Source organism: Protopterus annectens, chromosome 16.part0 (genome assembly GCF_019279795.1).
Source record: "Protopterus annectens isolate FY-2018-M chromosome 16.part0, PAN1.0, whole genome shotgun sequence".
NCBI lineage: Eukaryota > Metazoa > Chordata > Ceratodontiformes > Protopteridae > Protopterus > Protopterus annectens.
The window spans coordinates 633,919,830-633,945,012 of record NC_056750.1 but is presented as its reverse complement, the minus strand read 5'-3'; the positions used below and the strand labels follow the sequence as shown (position 1 = coordinate 633,945,012).

At 36.9% G+C, this 25,183-nt stretch overlaps 1 protein-coding gene across 1 annotated transcript in view; it reads left to right on the top strand.

Annotated features, from left to right (window-relative positions):
• The window catches only part of SLC27A4 (solute carrier family 27 member 4), a 736,182-nt gene that overhangs the window by 429,746 nt on the left and 281,253 nt on the right, over positions 1-25,183 (top strand). The window contains exon 7 of the mRNA XM_044058859.1: positions 19,995-20,104. Coding sequence (XP_043914794.1) covers positions 19,995-20,104 — 110 coding nt within the window. The remainder of the gene's footprint in view (positions 1-19,994; positions 20,105-25,183) is intronic.

Genomic DNA, 25,183 nt, shown 5'->3' with positions numbered 1-25,183 from the left:
ACTGAGACAGATGCCTGGTGTCAGAGGCATGGCCTCAAGCTCAATGCTTAAAAGTGCATTGTCATCCCCTTTGGTAAAAACTCTGTACCCATGAACTACCACATAAACGTCAGTCTACTTAATGCCGAATGTGTGATGAGACCTTGGGACCCAGGTGGACAATAGTCTCTCCTTTGATAATCACATCGCCACAGCAGTCAGGAAATCCTTCTATGTGGCACATCTCATCACAAAAGGGTTCTCATCCAGGTCATTGTTCCCCTCTACTCTGCACTCATTAGACCCATTATAGTATACAACGCTCCTTTTGGAATGTACCTCACAAGACATCTGCAGAAGTTGGAAAGGCCACAGAAGTACCTCACAAAGAGGATTACTGGCCTCAAACAGATGCCCTACATTGACCATCTCAAAAAACTCCAGCTTTACTTTGTAGCATATGGCCTACTCCAAGGAGATCTCTGCCTAACATACAAAGCTATGTTAAACCCAGAGCTGTTGGACATGCTACACCTAAAGAAATCCCAATCCCTCTGAGCTACATGCTCTAGGGACCTAAACCTTGTCACCATAATAAACAGGACATGCTGGAGGGATAGATTCCTGTCCCAGAGACTTCCCATACTCTGTAGCAGGCTACCCATCTATATCAAGCAAAGTTCCTCATTAGCACTCTTCAAGAAAAATCTTGATGAGTGGATGAGAAATAGGAAATACACCCCGGGATCACTTCTGTGGCTCTGCTCGACACGGGCACAGGAAATGAACTTTCTTGGGTGGTATAAGCCAGGGAGCCTTGTTGGCTAGGCTAACTTAGGCCCTTGGGCCGATAGCCTAGTACCTACCTATGAACCTATACAGATATATATATATATATATATATATATATATATATATATATATATATATATATATGACCTATATATATATATATATATATATATATATAAGAAGTTAACACTGAATGTGTTGAGAGATATAGTTACACTTCAACAGACAAGATTTATTTGCCACAGGTGGTACCAATTCAGCTCCATGAGATTTTCCATAGCTTGAGGTTATGTGGCCCCAGAAGACGATTTAAATCTTGAGATCAAATCCAACTTTGTAGTGTGTTGCAAAAGTCTGCAGTGAAGCCCACTTCATAGCAGCACAAATATCACCTACTGAAAGATTCCTGAAAAGGCAAGGGATGTCACCATACACCTCTTTGAATGAGTGTTTGGTGTAGCAGAAGTTGTCCTAATACTAGATACATAGCAATAGGCAGTACAGTTGGACAGACACCTGAACAGTGGGACTTTAGAAATTTTCTGGCCTAATCTGCTGGAATCTACTGGAGTAATGGGGAAAAAGGGCTGGCCATCCTTCTTATAGCCATCAGGTTCTTTGCAAGTAAAATCTTAGCTGGCAAGTATACCTTTTGTAGACCTCTTTTGGAATCCTCTGAAAGAATGCTAATAGATTAATTAACTGATCAAGATTCAGTTCTGAGAGTTCCTTAGCTGGATTTGCATGCAATGATACCCTGTTCTTATGAATCATCTGGTAAGATGAATGACAGGAAAGGGAGTGTTCTGAAAATCTTCTAGTCAAAGTGACTGTAACTAGAAATAATGTTTTCTAGGAGAGATTTAGTTCTGCTGTCAGAGAGAGGATTGCATGTCAACTTTTCCAGAATGAAATTTTGATCCCACAAAGGAACAGGGTCTTTTAGAGGAGGTCTCAGCAAAAAGTTACCTCTAAGAAAAGCCATACTGACCTTTTGTGCTGATGTGAGGCAACATTTAAACCCTGTTGAAAGCTGGAAGTATCTGCTAGGTATACTCTTATGGTAGAAAAACTAGAGATTTTTATCAAATCAAAAATGTACACTAGAAACTGAAGTATGTGGGTAATGCAGTCTGTGAAAGGATTTACACCGTGTTGAGTAGCATAAGGCAAAGTGTATCACTTTATCTATATACATGGGCTAGTAGAGGGTCTCTGAGCTGCTTTTAGCATTTGGATGACCTTGGGAAGAGTAAGTATGGTTTGGGTAATTTTGGGGAGGGATGACCCAAGAGTGTCAGAAAACAGCCAAGTTGATTGTTTCCATTGCCCCTGGCAAGGATTGTTTTGCATTTCCAAGGTAAATCCAAATCTATACAGTACAAGACAATCTCCTACTAATTTAGATGACTGTAATACAGATTTCAGGAATGTGTCACTAGTATGTATTTTTAACAAGCACTACTTTTGGACCTCAGTGCCGTGAGAGGAACATTTCTTAGGAGGGCTGCCCTTCTGGACTTTCTAATCTCATGTCCACCTTATTTATTAGCTTATTTTTTAACTTTGAACTAACCAATCTACCTCCAAACCAGCACCAAACCAGCACACATTGCTGAGTGAAGCTAGAAACTTTAATAATTCTATTAAATTTAGTAGATTAATTGCTTTCATTCGTATGTAACACAAGTCTTCATCAGAATAAAAGTGAATTACAAACCAGGTGTTTAAAAGCCAAAACATTAATATCAGATGTAAAAAGTCATCCAGTTGGAAACCAGAAAGCATCAAATATCATAAAATAGCCAAAATAAATGTTAGTGAACAAATAAGGGTTGTTAAAATCTCTTGAAGAACTTTCATGTATCAAGAAAATACAATCTGATACATCACCCATTTGTGGTAATATAATTGTGTGAAGCAATGTTAATAAAACCACAGTTAAATTCCAGCATCATTTGAACGAGGGTTTAGAACACTACCTCTGAAGTAATCGAAACCTGTTGACACAACTGCTGTTAAAGTTACATAAGCATCCCCAAGTTCTGTGATACATCCTCACTCAAAAACTTATGAGCCCCACACATTATTTTCTTTTTTTTTCTTTTTCTTTTTTGAGGTGGATAAAATTTAGAAAAACTCCATGTTGGAGGCCCATGGAAGGACTTACTGGAGTTTAGAGAATTAGCGTGGCAGATAAGACTTAATGCCAATAACTATATGAGAATAAATGAAGTTGTCTGTTGCTAGTGTTCTAAAAATTCTTTCATACGATGTTTGATTTAACTGTGGTTTTAGTATTAACATTGTTTCGCATGATTCTATTACCACAATTGGGTGGTGTATTAGACTGTATTATTTAGATATATAAGAGTTCTTTAAAACAATTTACCAACCATTATTTGTTCACTAAATTTATATCTGTTTTGGCTATTTTAGGATATTTGATGTATTCAGGTTTCCAATTGGATGGATTTTTACATGTAACATTAACGTTTTGGTTTTTAAAACTCTTTGTTTGTAATTCACTTTTATTCTGATGAAGTCTTGTGTTACATATGGATGAAAGTACTTAATCTATGATTTATTAAAGTTTCTAGCGTCACTCAGTGCTGTTGCTGGTTTGGTGGTAGAGTGGTTCATTCCAAGTGTTCGAGTGTTGTGTGTTGGTTTATTTTTAACTTGATAGGTGGGCTGATCCAAAAGCCTTTTCAGTCTCTTTCTGTCTTCTGAGCTGTTTTTGTAGCGTTTGTGGTTTTTGGAGAGACTGCATGAGATTCTACTTAAGTGTGCAATTATCTGCTAAAGTTGCAGGTCTTGGCATTAGAATTTCGCATAAAAAATACAATTTTATAAGTTTGGCAATTGGTCTGATTTCTTTCAGGTTGAAGTGAGAGTCAAGAGCTGTTTGTGAGAGAGAGAGGGAGTATGCTTGGAGGTCTTTACACTGGATGCAGGGGAATTGTGGAATTGTAGTTAGAGAGGAGTGCCTGCATGCTATTAGAGTAAGAGCTGAAACATTTGAAAAGATCCACAAGTCAAGTTACAAAAATGATGCACTTGAGTTTATAGCCTGCAGATTCCCATGCAAAGGTTAATTAATGTTGCTTTATACAGAACAGCCCATATCTGTAAGCACTTAAATATGAAGTTGCTTCAGTTTTTTATTGTCTTCTGAAGCATCTTTTGCACAATCTTGTCACTTGTCTCTGAACTGCCTTAGCTCTTTTTCATGCAGAATTGAAGTTTCCAATACTGCTTATGTTTTTTCTACATATCATTTCAATACCAATCTGTGGAGAGGTAAGCTATCTCCCAATCCTGCACCAGTACTATCTTTCCATTCGCTTCTCCTTTCTGCTTTCTTGACTAGCTTGTTAACATTCAGGTTTTGCATCCTAGTTACATTTGAGTATTCACAATGGTTATAATGCAGAACCTTACAGAAAAATTCACAAGTCAGACGGCAGGATTGCTTGACGTACCTAATCTACCCTTTTTCCACACTAATAGGATGTATAGTTAATCTATAACTTAATTTCATATCTGTTACACAATTGTTTTATGTCCCATTTCTCCACATTTCATGCTGTTCTAAAATGAAAGGTTGAGAGAGGTAAATCCTCCTTTAGAAAAATGTCATTTGATTTGTTTTACATTTTTTGGCTGGTATTCATTCAGTAGTATTGCAAGTAGTCATGGTAATGCTGCTGTTTCACCCAACTTATCTTCTTTCAGTCCTTTTTTTAATATTTTGCTCCTCACTTTGTGGCACCTGTTAGTCATATCCCACAGCCACACCTTAATTCCTGTATTTCAGTGAAGATGAAATACTGTGTATTGCACCATCCTGTGCCTGACTTAAAGTGGCATTAATGCAGCACGTATGTGCTTCCTCATGTGTACCCACTAACATTTGTTGGTACTTTTCCCCTTGTTTTGGTTCCACTCTGGGTTGGATCTATGCATTTCATCAGGGGCTACAGTATAGCAGTAACTCTTAACCACTTCCAAGAAATTGCTGGATAATATTGCTTAATCCTTCCCCAAGTCAGTCCTTTGGTTCTACATTCAGGTTCCAGACACACCACTTGAAACCCAGGCCACAACCTCACAGAACAGAATTCTCCCATTGTGCTGGTAGGCCTACCGGTCTCCTTTTTTTTTTTCTTGTGGCATACCACTACATATTTTGCTGCACTGTATCAAAGCTGCAGTATTTCTAACCATTCCTTAATTTAGCAGAATCATTTCTCATCCTTGCAGTTTAAGTGCTGTGCATCAACATTATTACATAATGCTGCATTGTCTGCTGAAAGGTGCATTTTATGTAATGATAGTGTGAGTTGTTAAGTTATTAAAAAGGACTGGATTCCCTGCTGAATGCTGTGATATGAAGCACTAGAGAAGCCAACAAAATGTTCGATATTGAAAGACAGAAACCTTAAAACACAAAACTCTCTTGTTTGGGCATTTCCTCCCCCTTAAATTATTAAATGAATTCCAAGGTAATGGCACCTCACATTAGGTTGTATTTTAAGAGTTATTTGCAGAATATGCGGTTTTGGTCTTCTGTTTGTAGTTTTTATTTTTATTCATTATTTGTCTTTATGTTGCACTGTTTCAAATGGGCTATCCTGTTAATAGCCTTTCTGTCTTCAGAAATGTTTTCAGGTTCTAGTACCTTGTGTGATTGCATGTACGTTTAATATCTGTACCTAGGCTACTAGGTGGAACTTTAGCTTAGGAGCTAATATTAACCCAGGTGTGTGGCGAGTTAAGTGAAAATAGATGTTTTCTAATAAATTGGTCCATTCTTGTGTTTATTTGCACAGATGAGCAAGGCAGTACAATGGTGATTATGTAGGTATCTCTTAGCGCTAGCCTTGATCTAAAGCTGTATTTCTCCGCTACCAAGTTTGCTTCACAGTTTATCTCTGCTGACTGATTTGCTGGATATCCAGAGGAAACTCACTAATCCTCACTAATGATACTCTAGGTGTTGCAGTCAAGAACTCACTAACGGTCAGTAATGACATTCTAGATTCTGCAGTTAGGAGCTGACTAACAGCTGTTAGTAATGATGTTCTAGATGTTGCATTTAAGCAGGTTTCAAAATGACAGTTTCCCTTATGATACAGAGCATACCAGTCCTTTTAAAGTTTGGGTCTATATCACCAAATTGAAAAGACCCGTAATCAAATGGCATTTATATCAAAAATGCCGCTCTTCAAAGTTACTCTTGTGGGGGGCTGTGCTCCCCACACCCCCCACTAATTATATATACCAACTCCGAGATTGTACTACAGTGAGACAAGGGCAAATTTTCTGATCTTCACTGTACCATGATCTCAGTGTAAACACCTCGATGACCGCATTTTCGATGTAAATGCCATTCGATTGCAGGCTTTTCGATCTGGTGATATAGACCCTAAAATTCCACTAAGAGCAGCACAATATATGCATGCTATTCTTATTGCCAGTAATTGTTGACTGGCAGAAGCGTAGTTATGAAGAGTGGAGCCCCTAAGTGAAACTTAGTGGTTTCTCTCCATCCACTGTAGTCCTTCACCTTTAGCTAGTAACCACAAGCTGTTGAATCCATTCCATGTACTCCAAAGTGCAGCTGGTATTCTTAAGTAAACTGCAGCTCATACACGTATTAATGGTAGCCAGATGCTATGTGCATCCTTGAATGTAAAACTTTTTTATATATATAAAGTTTTTGTCTATCTAGTCCTTGCAGATACCAACCCGTCCAGTACAAATGCGCACTGCAGACAGATACTTTTGATGCCGTATTACTCAGTGTCTGCTGTATCAAGTTTCCAGATAGTACATACTGATTAACTGTACTGCTTTACACCATGTTTGCAATTATAGCATAAAGCCTAATACTGCTAACATTAAAGTTTCCCATTCACTCTCTGCCCTTCCACCTACCAATACCTGTATGACAGGCAGTGCATCAGAACTGAATAGTAACGTTCAGAATAGCCAATGAGTTCTTGGTCCCCATTTCAAAAATCTTCATTTTTTTTCCTACTAATTAAAACTGTCCACTCCACTGTTGTCTGTCTTCTGGCCCTCCCATTGCAGACCCACCACCAAGCAACCCCCAACTCATACTTACTGTATTCATACCTGCAATATGTTATTGTTCCATGGATCAGAGAGGTTTTCAGACCTCAGCAGCCATATGGTTATTGTTGAAGTTGTTGCAATATTTGTTACAGTGTTATCAGACCGTGAATAAATTACCATAATTGCACTATACTACACTGCGCAAATTATCATAATTTCATATTTTCTGAACATTTTGAGCCACATTTTCAACACTGCATCTATGGGTCTACACTTCTTGAACTTTCCTATTGAAATTTCTCAGTCTGTTTTGTTTCACTTGTTGACTGCAAAATCAGCTTGTAAGACAGAACTGAATAGTGGCACTTGAGGATTCATTATACAGACCCCTAAAATAAGTAATGTAACAATAGGAACCCTCATTCATTTGTCTGCAGTTGGGTTAATTCCATCTTCCATTCAGCATTTTTGTCTCTGACGTTTCTATGGCCAGGAACTTGCACGCCCTTCATGGCAGCCACCACAGTGCAATGTGCTATACCAGGACAGAGTACCTAGCCACCGATTCTATTTCTTCTGTTCTACTGTCTGCACACTGAGGATATCAGTGTTTTTTCTTGTCTATGAAAAGTTGACTTGTTCAGTGCTTCCTTGCAGTATGTTAATCTCCCAGTATTCTTTAGCCATGTGGATATTAATAGTGATACATCCCTGATGTCCACAATCAGCTCAGGTCTTACCTGAGGCAGATACATGAATTTACAAAGACTGAACATTTTTTCATCTGTTTTGATTCAGAAGGAGAATGGCTTGCAGTCACTAAGCACTGACCTACCAAGTGTATTTCCAGCTGTGTTATCTTTTGCCGTCCAGTGGCGCACCACCTTTTGAAAATGCTTTTGTCAAAGACCTCTCCAGTAGAGGCATAGCTGCTTCGATGGTTTGCTTCAAGAATATATCATCTACTGACATCTGTACATGCAGCAAGTATAATAGATTAGCTTTTTTGATGCAGCATTCTTTCTGGACTGAATCTTTTGAATCTTTGGCCTTTTTAGCCATCCAGATGGATTTGCTTATTGGGAATTATACCCAATTGCAGGAGTAAAGTCCCATGATGTTAGTTATAACAGGTCCCTTTTTAACTTGTCTAGGCTCTCCTTATTGTCACAAATGGAACAGCCCAAAAGCACGCACGAGGGACAAAGTGCTCGGTCCAAACCAAAATGAAGGGTAAGACAAAAATATGGACCAGCACAATGGTTTAGCAGGGAAAATATTTAATTACTTCGAAAAGTTAAAGCCATCTAAATGGCTCACAACAAGCAGACCGGTTTCGGCTATACAAAGCCTTCTTCAATGCTAAAGAATCATGACAGAAAATTTTGTAGCTCCCAACATCCTGGTCTTATATAGTAAAAATTTAAAGAAACATTACAGAAATAAGTATACAATGACAATTCCATTTAAAAATTAAATAATGATGGAAAATTTTCTGGTAGTTATTACATGTAAATGTTAAAGCAAAAAAGAACAACAAAATAATAATTATAAATATAAATGGATCAAAATACAATATTATAAAGAAAGATTGATTGGCATAATCCACATAATTATATGTTAAGATAAAGAGTGTATCTTATCATTATTGTTAATGGGATAACTCACCTCTACACAATATTGTTGAGGAGTCATAATGCCAATCAAAATACGTGTAAATTGTAAAAAGCTTAGTAAATTCACACCAACTAAATAATTGTAAACATGTTATTCTATTTCGTTAAGCCCAGGTTTGAACAATGCTCCTAATCTGGTTATCCACATGTTTTCCATATTATTGAGCTTCGTGTGCCAACCTACTTTAAAATTCCTATGCATTTGAATCTTGTCAATAATCACAAATTTGAAAACCGCAGTGGGGTGATTAGTAATATGTTTGTATAGGGCATTAGACACCCGTTTATTTCTGATCGCACTAAAATGTTCACTGATTCTTAGTTTAACTGGCCTAGATGTCTGACCCACATAAAAAGCAGAACAGGTACAGGTGGCCAAATAAATGACCCAATCTGAGCTACAATTACCAAAGATGGTAATATTATAAACTTTGGATGTGTTTTTACTAGAGAATTCCTTGGTTTTTAAGATATGTTGACAGGCACTACAATGACCACAAGGAAAACAACCCACCAAAGGATCACCAAATAAGGTGGTTTGGACAGTAATCTCAGGTGTGTACCTCTTATAATGAGTGAGGCGAGAGTGTATAGTGCGTCCCCTGCGATATGAGAAAGCACATTGCTCTGGTAAAATCTCATTAAGAAATTCATGAGATTTTAGTATGTCCCAGTGTCTATTGATAATTTCCCTGAATCTGGATGTGTTATTTCCATAGGTTGTTGCAAGCCTAATTGGTTGGACAGAATTGGAATTGTCATCTTGTTTCAAATGTTTGTATTGTAGTAAGTTTGAACGTGTCACATGGTTGGTCTGGTCAATGGTATTAGAGATGTGATGCTTTGTATATCCACGGTTGATAAGCCTATTAGCCAAATCTAGTCTACAAACTTGATGCTGTTCTTGTGAAGAACATATGCGTTTCATGCGCAAAAACTGAGATTTAGGAATATTACTGATGATGTGGCGTGGGTGATAACTGGTTGCATGAAGCAATGTGTTATATTGAGGGAATTTTCTATGAACAGAGGTGGCCAATGTATGATCTGAAAGTCTTGAGACAACAACATCCAAAAAGACAATCTCTTGATGCGCTATGTTGACAGTAAATTCTATGTCAAAAGGATTGTTATTCAGATAGCCTACAAAATCAGCCACCTGGTCCTTATTAGCACGCCACACCATCCAGCAATCATCTAGATATCTTCTCCAGATATCTAAATGGTTCATGTAAAGGTTCTGATGGACATCATATATAAAGGATTGTTCGAAGAATCCCATAAATAAATCTGGATATATGGGGGCAAAAGATGCCCCCATTGCAGTACCTTTGATTTGCCAATATGGTTTTCCATCAAAATAGAAAATGTTTTTGCGCAGAACATATTCAGTAAGCTTCACCAGAAAATTGTTAAAACCAGTGGAATATAATTCCGATTTCTCCAACCAATATGAAATGGCCAAAATACCAGCATCATGGGGGATACTTGTATATAAGGATGAAACATCCAATGTGCATAACCACCAGTGTGCTTCTAACTGAGAATCCTGGATGATATTTAGAAATTCTGTAGTGTCTTGAATCCTTGATCTGACCATAGGTAGTAGTAGCTTCAGATAATAAGTTAGAAAAGCGGATAGTGGTTCAGTTAAGGAATCTCTACCAGAAACAATAGGTCTACCTGGGGGATTGTTGGAATCTTTGTGTATTTTTGGGAGAAGGTATAGGTATTGTGGCATAGGTTCATCCACTTTAAGTTGTTTACCAACCTGTTTAGTAATAATACCCTCCTCAATTGCCAGATCCAAAAAGGAATCAATTTGTACCTTAAAGTTGGGTGTGGGTTCTACAACCATCTGTATGTAATAGCGAGCATCAGACAGTTGTCTTAAAGCCTCCGCCTTGTACTTGGAATGATCCATAACCACAATTCCTCCCCCCTTATCAGCTGGAGCGATGACAATGTCATGATTATGTTGAAGCTCGGAAAGAGCAAATCTCTCGGCTTGAGTAAGATTATAGATTATTTCTATTGGGTTGATATAATGTTGAAAAATGTAAATCTTTCATGACACATTCTTTGAAGATGGAAACATGTTTGTCCATGGGTGGTGTAAAGGTTGATTTCCCAAATTTGAAACCAGTAGATCTTTGAGTATTGTCATGACCTGAAAAAAATAGCTTAAGATTTAATCTACAAAAGCCATTAACATCTTGTAACAAATTATATTCAGAAACAGGTGCAGTGGGAACAAAATTGAGGCCTTTATTCAATACTTGGTAGTGTACAGGTAGTAATTCAAATGATGAAATGTTAAGAACATTATTTATTGTTTCACAATTTGTTGTAGTAAAGCCTGTAGAGTGGATGTTCCTATATCTATTTCTGTGCTTCCTCCCTCCCCTGCGTGTCTTGTGTCTAAAGGGGCCGGCTGCTTTCTCTTAGCAGCTGGGGACGCCTGGCGTGAAGGGACATCATAATCTGTAACAGATGAGGTCTCATCCTCTGATGTGCCACTAAGTGTGGATTCTGTCCTTCTCAATATAGATCTTGCCTTTTCCTGCCTTTATTATTTTTGTTAGTTCTGTCGGTAAACCTAACATTCTTAGATGTAACAAAAGGTTTACCTTTATCATAATCAGCTAAATCCCCATTAAATTTGTGTATTTTCCTCCTCGTCAATTGTTGTTGTAAACTGGCTAAGTTTTTGGCTAAATCAGAAATATGTTCCTGGAAAAAAACTTCAGTTGCAAATACTTGAGCTTCCAAACAAAATGTTTGAATTTCTGCTATTTGAGATTCAATAGTTCTCTCATAATAACTAGATAAGTTGTCAACAAAAAGCTCTGAGGCCTGATGTTGAGCTGAAGCCCAATCTTGTGACAACTGGGTATCAACATTTGACACAAGGGGTTGAAGACGAATCCTAAGATCTCTTGGTGTGATATCTTTAAGTTTGTAGGCCTTGAAAAATTTCAAGTGCCAGATGTGTGATCTTAGGGACTTCATATTTCTGTTTAATTTTTGAAAAACCGACCCACATCTCTGTCTAGCATCAACTGCACTATTATTTGAGTTATGTACATTATTGGTATTAAAACCCAAAAGCATCAAGGTTGCCCTTGTCAGCTGAAAGTCCTTGCAAAATTCCACTGAAATCCATACTAAATAATATGTCTAAATCCAGTTCTTGACCCATAAAAAGACTATTGCTGTGAACTAAATCATCTATTATTATTGAAATGTGTGAACAAGCACTGAGTATGCCAAATATATAATGACTATCAAAGTTATTTATGTCCGATTCAACAACTCAAACAACCACACACTGTATATAAAGATTTTAAATGTCCATATGTTAAACTTTATGCTGGATAGCAAACAAAAAGGTTTATCTAAATGTCCCTTACAATCAGTGGTCAATCATTTCAGTATAAGCCTTCTGATAGCCGACTCTTCATCTCTGCTAACATGAATGATGAATAAATAAATGAGCAAAACAAGATTATTTGGTCAGAAATTATATGGTAACTGACCATTCATCTGTGCCACCGTAAAGGACATATCAGTAGACAGAATTGGAGATAACTCCATTAATTTGTTCAACCAAAATGAGAATATGGACTGTAGAAAATATTAGGTAGAACAAAGTATATATATACAGATAGTGATACGTCAGGTTGTTGATACTGAATATGTATATATCTATAAATAGCTTACTTGCAGTGCAAAATCACACATAAATCAATAGTGATAAAAAGATATATAAACCCATTGGGTACTCTTAAACAGCAAGTCTAATGGGTCAGGACTAGAGTAAACACCTTATATGTTATCAATTGGATAAATTGAGATGGAAAATATAAATAATTATAAGCATAATTCAATATGCATCACCTTAACGGCCAGTTGTTAGCCTGTTTCTAAATAATCAATGGAATATGTCTGCACTTATAGGAAAATCTCTAAATGTATAGAAGACAGCCAGAATAGATATGAAAAATCACAATGGCTAACAAAATATTGCCTGTTCTAAATCACAAAGCAATAATATACTGTATGCAATAGGATACAAGTGAAAAAGTATTGACCTGTCCAATGGACATAACAAGAGTTAAGTGGCACTAAGTCCAAGACTAATATTAGCTGAAAAAGCGATTTTCAATAAAGTTGGACCCATTTGAATCGTATATTCATTTTAGAAAATAAACATAGTTAAGATCAAACATTATTGCTAACATGTTTAGCATATTTGTAATTGTTAAATAGTTAGAAAACAAAACAGTGTCCCTTATTTAAACTAGAATAGAACAAAATAAATGATGCAAGTCAAAAAGTGAGAGATACACTGTCTATTAGGAATAAAAATATATTAATTGACTGTATAAAGTCCAAAGCACGATGAATCTGTCCAAAAATGATAGTCCAAGGAGGTGGATTTCTATCATATATAGCGCGCCTGCGATCACAGGACTCAGAATAATGTTCCAAATGGTGGTATATTGCCCGAAATAATCCAAATGATGCTAAATTCAAATATAGTAAGCCTACACGAAAAGCAGAACTTAAACACCAAAGTCAAAAGTAATTGGTATCAACACAGTACCTGTTAGGAGTATTATACGTAAAAAATGCCCCAAGTCTTCAAAAATGTTCTGAAAGTGTGGAGTTAGACCAAATGTAGAACACAGCAGACCTGTAGATCCAAATACGTAGACCAAAACTGCATATAACAATGTAGTGCAAAAGGTAGGCCCAAGATGTACAATCAGGAAAATACCTCGTATACACGAAAAGTTATTGTAAATAATCCAAAAAGGTTATTAATGTAGTAACGACTACATGTGATGTGTTCAGCAATGTCACCAAAAAACTTTCGCCAACGATATATGCAAAAGCCAGGTTTGAGGAGCTAGATAAACGATGTAACCTTCAACCAGGCGTCCCCAGCGTGAAAGAAGCAGCAACAAACGGAACAGCCCAAAAGCACGCACGAGGGACAAAGTGCTAGGTCCAAACCAAAACGAAGGGTAAGACAAAAATATGGACCAGCACAATGGTTTAGCAGGGAAAATATTTAATTACTTCAAAAAGTTAAAGCCATATAAATGGCTCACAACAAACAGACCGGTTTTGGCTATACAAAGCCTTCTTCAATGCTAAAGAATCATGACAGAAAATTATGTAGCTCCCAACATCCTGGTCTTAAATAGTAAAAATTTAAAGAAACATTGCAGAAATAAGTATACAATGACAATTCCATTTAAAAATTAAATAATGATGGAAAATTTTCTGGTAGTTATTACATGTAAATGTTAAAGCAAAAAAGAACAACAAAATAATAATTATAAATATAAATGGATCAAAATACAATATTATAAAGAAAGAAAGATTGATTGGCATAATCCTCATAATTATACGTTAAGATAAAGAGTGTATCTTATTATTGTTAATGGGATAACTCACCTCTATACAATATTGTTGAGGAGTCATAATGCCAATCAAAATACGTGTAAATTGTAAAAAGCTTAGTAAATTCACACCAACTAAATAATTGTAAACATGTTATTCTATTTCGTTAAGCCCAGGTTTGAACAATGCTCCTAATCTGGATATCCACATGTTTTCCATATTATTGAGCTTCGTGTGCCAACCTACTTTAAAATTCCTATGCATTTGAATCTTGTCAATAATCACAAATTTGAAAACCTCAGTGGGGTGATTAGTAATATGTTTGTATAGGGCATTAGACACCCGTTTATTTCTGATCGCACAAAAATGTTCACTGATTCTTAGTTTAACTGGCCTAGATGTCTGACCCACATAAAAAGCAGAACAAGTACAGGTGGCCAAATAAATGACCCAATCTGAGCTACAATTACCAAAGATGGTAATATTATAAACTTTGGATGTGTTTTTACTAGAGAATTCCTTGGTTTTTAAGATATGTTGACAGGCACTACAATGACCACAAGGAAAACAACCCACCAAAGGATCACCAAATAAGGTGGTTTGGACAGTAATCTCAGGTGTGTACCTCTTATAATGAGTGAGGCGAGAGTGTATAATGCGTCCCCTGCGATATGAGAAAGCACATTGCTCTGGTAAAATCTCATTAAGAAATTCATGAGATTTTAGTATGTCCCAGTGTCTATTGATAATTTCCCTGAATCTGGATGTGTTATTTCCATAGGTTGTTACAAGCCTAATTGGTTGGACAGAATTGGAATTGTCATCTTGTTTCAAATGTTTGTATTGTAGTAAGTTTGAACGTGTCACATGGTTGGTCTGGTCAATGGTATTAGAGATGTGATGCTTGTTGGGAGCTACATAATTTTCTGTCATGATTATTTAGCATTGAAGAAGGCTTTGTATAGCCGAAACCGGTCTGCTTGTTGTGAGCCATTTATATGGCTTTAACTTTTTGAAGTAATTAAATATTTTCCCTGCTAAACCATTGTGCTAGTCCATATTTTTGTCTTCTCCTTATTGTCACCCCTTAAGTTAGAATGGCCCCTTTTTCCAACTCTGGCTATTGGAGCCCCATTTGACATGGACAAGAATATACTAATATATAACTTGCTAACTCAGTAGGTGTCAAATCATTGCTTTTTCTTGATTTGCAGGAAGTGTGCTCCTTGGATGTTGAGTGATAAGGCAGGCTCAAGGGGATAGATATGCTGTCCTGTAGTGTCCTATGGAGTTGTGCTAGGTGCTGGCTTAGTATGCATGCACCCCAGTCATGGGACCATCAGGGAAAACAATGCTGAATTGTAATGGAAGACAGGATAAGCCCATTTATACGCTAACCAAGAAAGGCCCCATATAGATAAACTGATGAGGTAAAATTATGTATATGTTATTTTTCAAAGTTCTGTGTTAGGATATTATTAACGTCCAGAAATATAGCTCTATTTAATTTGGCAAATATTTCCTCATAAATGCACTAAGTTTAACATTTTTACATCAGATAGGCATAGTGCTCTGTGACCTCTTCCCATAAAGAAGCCTGGTGTCCATGCACATTTACATCCCATATTTTCATACATTGATTGTGAAGCCACATTTTAAGGTAGAATGGCACAGTCACATTTCAGACTTGTCTATCTGGATCCTTCATTTGAATATTCTGAAAGTTTTACCACAACATATTACTAACCACTGATGTTCTGGCATTGTATTCAGCTTGATGAATATTTCCATAACTGCTAGAATTTTTCACAGAATTTGCAAAATTCCACACAGACTGCATGATACTGACTCCTTAAGATGAGATTACTTTTAAATGTTTTCTCCAAAATATTACCCCATGCCAAAGTTAGGAGTTTGTTTAATTTAGTGAACATTGCCAGACTCATAATTTTACTAAAAACATTTTTACACTAAAGTTGCACCTTTCTAAATCCATGTTTGGTGTTCATTCTTTAAAGGGTACCTTATTGACTAGTTTTGGTGCCTCGTAATGACAGGCTGGAGAGGTTGTTCCTGTTGTTGCATTCTTTGTGGTTTTCCTGTTTCCCTCAGTTCATGTAAATATCTTCAAAGTGCTCTTGTTTCTTCTCAAAGACTTGTTCTGTGATTGGCTACACTGTTCGTTTCTGCATTTGTTCTTTTACTTGTCTGCATTCAGACTTATAAATGTCTCCAAAATCAGTACACTTGTTCATTTATCGAATTATTTTATTTTATATTATTTTAATGTATTTATTTATTTGCTTGTTTGCTTGCTTTTGTTGACCGGGAAAGTCCACTGGGCTGAAATGAGTCCATTTTCAGTGGAGGCCCAGGAAGAAAAGCTGATAAATGCTTAAGTATCCTATCTTTCAGCCTACAATTAGTCTTACCCACATAGAAAGATTTACAACAAATACACTGGGCAAGATAAACCAATAGTGATTTATGGGAAGTGACCATTATAACAACAAAATTAAGTGTTTACTGGAGTCTAATGAAACGTATCAAAAGATGACTGGACTTGAGGTGAAAAGTGTGATAAAGCATGTGAATGATTTGCTCAATGACCTAAAACAGAGTGGCCTTTTGGATGATGGCATTTTTAACTTTGTTAAAGTAGATAATCCAATGATTCCAGTTTTTAAAGTTTTACCTAAAACACACACAGATCCTAGTGACCCACCCATGAGACCTATCATCTCTGATAGGGGGTGGGTCATAGAATTTTGTTCTATATGGGTAGAATCAAAGTTAAAGTTGGCTGTTTCATGTGCTCCTAGGGTCTTGAAAGACAGTGCACATTTTTTAAGGCTATTGTATGATTCAGTATATGACAAGGTTTTATAGAATGATGTCTTGCTAGTAATCCTAGACGTGAAGAATTTATTCACGGTCATACCTAACAGGTATGGACTTGAGGCTGTGGACAAATTCTTGGCAAACTGTTCTCATTTTGATAGGGATACCATTACCAGAGTATTAATTTTACTTGAAGTGGTGTTGGAGAATATCTTTTGTTTTGAAGGACAATATTTCTGGCAAACATGGGGGTTAGCTATAGACACCCCCTATGCTAATCATATGCCAGTCTTGCCCTAGCTCAGTGGGAGGAGGAAGTGATGTTTAGTACAAGTTGTGCCTGGGAGCATTCCCTTATTTTTTATGCACAATTTGTGGATGATGTATTCCTTGTTGTGGGAAGGCAGTGTAGATACTTTGAATAACTTTGTAATATATTTGGAATCTACACTATTTTTTTAAGATTTTCACTGCAATATTCTCACTTTGAGATAGATTTTTTGGATATCAAGATCCTAAGAGATTCTAAGGAAGGCATCAGTATGAAGGTTTTTCATAAACCTTGTTGGAGGAATGGTGTGTTAGCAAGGGAAAGTATGCCCCCGGGTTTTGTATTTAAAAATATAGTAAAAGGGCAGGCCCTTAGAATGTCCAGACTTCATACAGACGAGTTGGAATTACAAAAGGAAATGGATGACTTAACGTCCAGGTTTGTGTTTAGGGGCTATAAGACAGATTAAGTAAAGGAAGGGGTTTGCTACATGGCTTGCTGTAGAAATGATAGAGCTGTCCCTTGGTTTTCGAATCAAAGGAATGAGTATGGAGAATATCCTGCTGGTGGGGGAAACAGGATCACCATAGATGACTGTAGAAATAGAAGTAAGTGAACTTGTATATCAAATATAGCAGTGATATTAAACAAATTTGTGACATCATCAAAAGTAACTGGGGCAATTTATCCTCAGATGATGCGCTTAGGGATGTAGTGGGTGATACCCCTAATTTTGTTTATAAAAGAAATAGAAATTTGAAGCAGATACAATTTGATAAGGATAGGAATAAGACAAAGATATATAGGAAGGGGTCTCCTTGACTTCATCGACACGCCGAAACACTGCCGCTAAGAAGTCCGACAAGACAGATGATCGACAATGTGAAATCCCGACAGCCGAAACACCGACATGGGCAACGTGTAAGCGCGAGCGGACAGGTAAGTGTGTGCTAGTGAGGGATTTAGCGTTAGGGAGCGGACAGGTAAGTGTGTGCTAGTGAGGGATTTAACGTTAGGGAACGGACAGGTAAGTGTGCGATAGTGAGGGATTTAGCGTTAGGGAGCGGACAGGTAAGTGTGTGCTAGTGAGGGATTTAGCGTTAGGGAGCGGACAGGTAAGTGTGTGCTAGTGAGGGATTTAACGTTAGGGAACGGACAGGTAAGTGTGCGATAGTGAGGGATTTAGCGTTAGGGAGCGGACAGGTAAGTGTGTGCTAGTGAGGGATTTAGCGTTGGGGAGCGGACAGGTAAGTGTGTGCTAGTGAGGGATTTAGCATTAGGGAGCGGACAGGTAAGTGTGCGATAGTGAGGGATTTAGCATTTGGGAGCAGACAGGTAAGTGTGAGATAGTGTAGGATTTAGGGTTAAGGTGCGGGAAAGGTGAGTGTGCGGTAGTGACGGACTTTAGGTGTAGTGGCAGGTTGTGAGTTAGGGTTAGGGTGCGGGTAGGGTTAGTGTGCGATAGTGATGGAATGTAGGTTTAGTGGCGGGTTAAGTGAGTTAGGGTTAGGGTGCGGGTAGGGTAAGTGTGCGGTAGTGTCGGAACTTAAGGTTAGGGTTTGGGTTAGGGTTAGTGCATGTATAGTTGTGTGTTATGTGTAGTTTACATTTTGTGTGTCAATTTTTTGGGTGTCGGTGTTATGGTGTTTGGTTTTGTGCGTTTTCGGTGTTTTGGTGTCGTTGTTTTGAGTGTCAGGTTTGTGGCATGTCGGTGTTGTGATAAGGATCCATAGGAAGACAGGTACTTTTCCCTGTCAGCATTGTAAAGCTTGTCAATGCATTTATTCAGAATGTCAGTTTGTCCATCCTATCACAAGTAGAATTTATGCACCGAAGCTTTTAGCTACCTGTAATACACAAAATGTGGTTTATCTTGCCCAGTGTATGTGCTGTAAATCTTTCTATGTGGGTAAGACTAATTGCAGGCTGAAAGATAGGATACTTAAGCATTTATCAGTTATACGCTTGCAAGACCCACATTTGCTTTATTTCAACACATTTTTAAAAATCCTGGGCATTATTTTCATTTTATGGTTCTGCTGTGCATTCATTTCAGTGAAAGGGGAGGTGATGTAATTGGATACACGAAATATTTTGAAACTATGTGGATCATCACTTTAACAGCTGATAGAGATCCAGGGCTTAATAATGTTGTACCCCTAAAGCCCGCCTTGAGAAGACGTTGGCATTATTATTCATTCTTAATTGTTTAATTCATGAAGTGATTTTATTGGTTCTTTGTATTTTCAATAATGCTTTGTGATTTTATGTGATTGTCTGAAGAAGGCTTTTACCCGAAAGCGCTAACCATTACTTTTAGATTAAAACTGTTTTTAGCCTGGTGGTCTGTTGAGTTTTTTTTTTTTTTTTGGTTCTGTTAGTATAGGTAATCATTTTATTGTAGTATTTGCTAACAGACCAATGGCATTTTGTTACCCATTATTTTAGGAAATACTTGATAGTTTGTTTCATGAAATGTGTGTAAACTCTATTGTATGGTACCAGCCACTAAAGAAAGAAGACGGAGAAAATGTAGTGCTGTAAAACAGAATAGTACCTTCTCCATAGAATTAGTGCCTCTTTGTCATAACATTGTGTCACAGATAAACCAGATGACTGGAATGTAGGAAGAGCAGTCCTTTTCTTTTCCTCCCTAGCATTTCACTATGTAATATACAGTGTAGGGATATTTATTGTGCAAAGAGCAATAGGAGAGCTTCTGTCCATAGCACTGTGGCACGGAAGGGAATAGCAAGAAAGAAAACATTTTGACTTGTTAAAAATATAAAAACATTCTTGCATTTGTTAATATTCAGGTTTTGTGTTCCTTTGATTTCTCTTGTGGGGAAAATTACATCATTTGTTATCCACTGTGACAAAAGCATGCTGTGAATTTGCACTTGAATATTTTTTAATTTTGTTTCTTTTTATTCCAGGTAACATTGTAGGCATGGGTCAGTGTCTCCTACATGGAGTGACAGTGGTGATTAAGAGGAAGTTCTCTGCTTCCCGGTTCTGGGATGACTGTGCAAAGTACAGATGTACAGTAAGTGAATTAAAGTATGGTATGGCCCACCATGTGAAAGTTTGAAAGCTTTCACTGTTTAAGGGTTCATTAAATATGCTGTCAGTAAAATTGAAAGACATTGTGTGTTTTTAAATATTTTCTGCTTCCACAACTTGTACAAAGTTAGTACTATTTAGCGTTTTCCAGGTTTCAGAAACTTCTACACTGCCAGTGATGTTGAAAAATCTCTGTAAGAGGTCTACCAGCACACTGGCCAGGTTCTTCAGGAGTTTGTAAGGCTGCCATCTGGTCCCTCTGCCCATGTCTTCCTTGGGAGTTGCTAGTTCCCTCTCTGCCTCTTTTTGTTGTGTCCTGGTGTCAGTCAATGCCCTCCTCACTCTCTGTTCCTCATTCCAGGTAGACTCCCCCGCCTCCCTTTGCTTCATGAAAAAGAAGGTAAAGTCATACAAAGTACACTCATATTTGCCCTTTTCATCCGCTGCTCTCAATCTCTTTCCTGTTAAGCTGTATATAAATGATCAGTAAGACACTGACGCTTCATATAGCATTTTATAATCTCCACTGCAAACCACATTAAACTAGATGCCCCCATTAAGTATATACTGAGACAAGCACACAGGCATCAGTTCTTGACATCATTTCCCTTCACTTGTGACACCTTCACAAAATACAACCGTGTACATATTAATAATTCAACAAAACCCAGTCTTTTCAGAGGAGATATTATCATAGACAACATGTTAAGAAATAGCCGTGCAAGGCTTATATTTGCACTTGAACTACCCCTGCTTAGTAAGCATCATATTATTAGGACTACCTTCACTTCCATATCTACACCATAACCAGACAAAATGATTAATTACTGCTACTTTCCAAAATTAAATATTTTCTATGTACTCCCAAAATTGGCAAATGCCAACTAGTTTCTGTGCAGTAAAAGTTCAGATAGTAAGAGAGTTTTTCAGTACATTGTAAATATTCTTCTGAACCTTCAGAATAAGTACTCATGGTTTGCAAAATAAATGAGAACTGTCAGATGAAATAGAACAAATAGTAGGAGCATGCACCTCATGGATGTTAAACCATATATCTTGTCTCTCTCTGTGTTATTAAGTATCATGTCATGATGAGTGTCATAAATGGACACAGTTATAGAGCTCAATATCTTCTCAAAATTTTATTTTAAAAAGCTAAGGCTAGGCTGCTGGGAAGATAGAGCTTATATGCGTACATTATTAGGCTGTTTTGGCCACGTGGTAGCACCTGTAGGACAGAAGTTGCTGTCATGAAAGTAAAAATTAAAATATTTAATTTTGTTTGGAAATATGTAATCAATAATCACAAACTGCACTATTATGTATTCACGATTAATGGTTGAACTCCTTATGTCCAACAGACAAAACAGTGAAAAAAAATCACTTTAAGTCACTGTCAATGAACAGTATTTTAAGTTTCCTTTGCAAGGAGATCGCCACACACCCCTAAATTATACCAACTGTACTATCACACAGGACTGGGGAAAGGACAGTACCACCCGTTTGCTGAAAGTGGCTTTCAGCAATTAAGCTGTCACACTGTTGTCAGTCAGACAAATAGCTTTTTCCAAAAACACACATTCCTGCTGCTGCTGTGTGGTATGTCAACAAACATGGAGACCCATGCTGTTATTCTCTGTGCAGATTAATAATAATAGCCTTGGTACAGCATTTAGGCAGAACCTTATCCTCCAGGTCTGTTACGTGCTTTCAGAGCAGAATGTTTGCATGGAGCAAATCTACCCCAAGTCCCAACAAGTACAATGCACAGTCTTCACAAATATAATGTGACAGATAGGAACAGTGCCTACTTATTCCAGAAAGTAGTGTACGAGTTGATTGGGACTGTTTCAGAGAATTTCTTAGTACTTTTTTCTGTATCACCAGAACACAGGAGAAACTGTTGTATTTCATGGCGTGCACAGACAACTGAGATATTATTATATTTTTAGATGTATTTCACAGACAATCTAACTGTGTGTCTGTTTTGTGACAGGTACGCTGGGGATGACACTGGCAAAATAAGCTCTTTCCATATGGCTTGCTGGTCACATTTTGTTTAGATGCAGTTAGCATGAAAATATATTTGAAGAGCATGTTAAGGCACATTCATCTAGGGAAATGGGTGCTATATCTGCTTTTTCTAGAAAATGTATCTGCTCATAGCATCTGTAAAGCAGCTGCCTAGTCATTCCTTAACACCTTTTCTACTTGATATATATTAGACTTCCTTCCAAGGAGCAGAGCAAACTTCACCACTGCAGTTCTTCGGGGCACATTTGCTTCCCTTGTCTAGGTCTTCGGCCATTTCTCTTACTGCTTTCGTATTCTAGTCACATGTGTATGCTACTGCAGAAGTGATCATGTCCAGGTAGTGCAGCCACTGTTGCTTTCTTTGTACTTTCCTGATGCTTTCTCAGGAGGCCACCACTTCCTGTCTCAGAGATGCACTTTCATGTTCAGTTTTCTTTTGTCCCTGAGATAGGACCTACATTCAGCCTACCTTTCAGATTCAGTAAGCGCACTTGATAGTAACCACCTCAGTCACCCTGTGCCTTCTCTCTTTTATACCTTGCATCCTAGAGTAATCTGTGTGTTAGATAGCAGCCCTTGTACATGGGATCTCTGAAGGCTGTGGAGGTCAGGTCCAACAAATAGCTGCCGCATAATTCCTAAACTTTATGAATGCTACTGCAGCAGTCAGTTGTTATATTAAACAAACACCAGTGGTTTGGCAAATATATTCCCTTAACTGGTTTATTCATATTCCTAATTGAGATCTGTTTTCAGTGTAAGTAGGTAGGCTGCTGCAAGAATCTATGCAACAAATCAGAAAATTTTATTTATTCATTCATGTACATATACTTCTTTCACATATTCTTGATTATTGGTCTTGTTTAGCTAAATTATACCAGTTCTACAGTCACACAGCACTGGGGGGAGAGGATAGTACCACCTGTTTGCTGAAAGTGGCTTTCAACAATAAATCTGTCACACTGTTGTCAATCGAACAAACAACTTTTGCCATAAACAAAACAGGATTTCTGCTAGGTATGGTTAGATGATTACAAATAATAGCCATGAATACTTATTCTGAAGGTTCTGTTGTCTAGATTTTTTTGTGCACAAGTTTACCTACCTACACTGAAAACAGATCTCCATTAGGAATAAGAAGGGTACAGAACGTTTTGACCCCGGATGGTTCAATCTCAGACAGTTTGACCCCATTGAAATGGCAAGGCAAGAAAAAAATAAACCACAGACATTTTGACATAAAGAAAAAAAAAACATTATATACAGCTCGTGCATCTACACAGTTACTGAGAAAATGTCAAAGATTACTTCAAAAAAAATAAATAAATAAATAAAAACAAGAAAAAAAGATGTCATGAGGATATATAACTATTTAAAACATTTGCACTTGCAATACATATAGTATTATTAATGTTAATTTAAAAGTAATATTAATGTTTGCAATGTTAAATAATATTGATATTAAAGTTAAGTGAAACAAATGTTTATTAAATTATGTTTACAAATTAAACGAAATGTTAAATAAACATTTACATACAAAAAATTAAATAATATATTAAATTCCAGTGGAAAAAACATGAGTGAAATATTAAGCAATAAAATGCAATTATAAAAATTTTAAAAACTTTTTTTTATATAATTTGGGTCAAATAGTCCAGGGTCAAACTGTCCACTAGCTACTCCCATAGACAATAAATGTAAATTTAAATATGAAAGTGTATGCAATTTATACATTTTTAGTTCATTTTGTATTATTTCTTTCAGTTGTTATCTGGATGAGTAGACTGCACTGAAGAACCTTTTTAGCTATGACCAAGGTTTACTGCAGTAAGATAAAGCATTGCATTTAGAAGTTTAGAGAATTAATGGCATGTGATAATGTCATGACAGACCTAATTAACATTGAAATGTGGATTATAACGATAAAAATGGAATATGTTCCATCATTGTAAGAACCAACTTTATAAAACAAGGTGCACAACACTTAAACGATGGGCAGCATGTGTAGTCATGTGCAAGTCAGTAGCAACATTAAGAGCCATGTATGCAAAGAAGCATCTACAAGAGGTACAAGCAATTCAATATGCTTTGTTCAGACTATATTAAATTGTTTACATTAGATGGTTGATAGAAATAACCCCAAAGTCTTTGTACAAGACTGCAGAGGATGCATTTTATCTACAGAAATAAATCAAAAATTTAAATACAGACCAGGCAATGAACAATATATTGCATTTATGCTAAATAAAGCATATTTACCAAAGATGATTGCAGAACTTCTAGAAAAAGGGCTAGAGTTTCTTTGGGCAATGCCACGGGTACCAATGACAGAAGACAAAGTCATAGAATTTCATAGGTGTACTGATGCTGAAAAATGTTAAATTGAAATAATTGCCTGAGCAAAAATCATCAGAAAGTAAGGACATTCAGTCTTATTTTCCTTTCAGGAAAAAATAAATGTGTTGTATTCAGGATTTGATTTTCAAAGCTGGCTGACTGTTTCTCCAGTTTTAAAGAGAAGGCTTGATAGGTTGAAGCATTAACACTTCCTGTCACACCTGGCTTTTTAGCATGTTTAAGCTTGTTTTACAAGGATGCCTTTTATTCTGATGAAGCTGCTGTAACACAAGTGAAAAAGTTAAGTCATTAAATGTTGTCAAATACATCTTGTGGAGTGTTCCTTTTTTGTTTATTTGGTTTTCCTTTTGGAACATTTGACCTGATCTTTGGTTTGTTAATGCTGGTACAAAATAATAATTGCCAATCAAATAAAATAAAATAAAAGAAAATGTTTGAGAAGATGCATCACACCTTGTAGTATTGGAGTGCAAAAACAGAAAGTGATGTTATGTTTTGTCTAGGTATATTATATCAGATTGAAAAGAAAAAATAGCTGTAATGTACACCTCTTAAAAATTAGGCCATATTGCATGTATTTTCATCTTATTTACTAAGACGTCTCACGACAAACCCTTTTGCTCATTAACATTTAATGCTGGACTTAAAGACCATACAAAAATGATGTGCA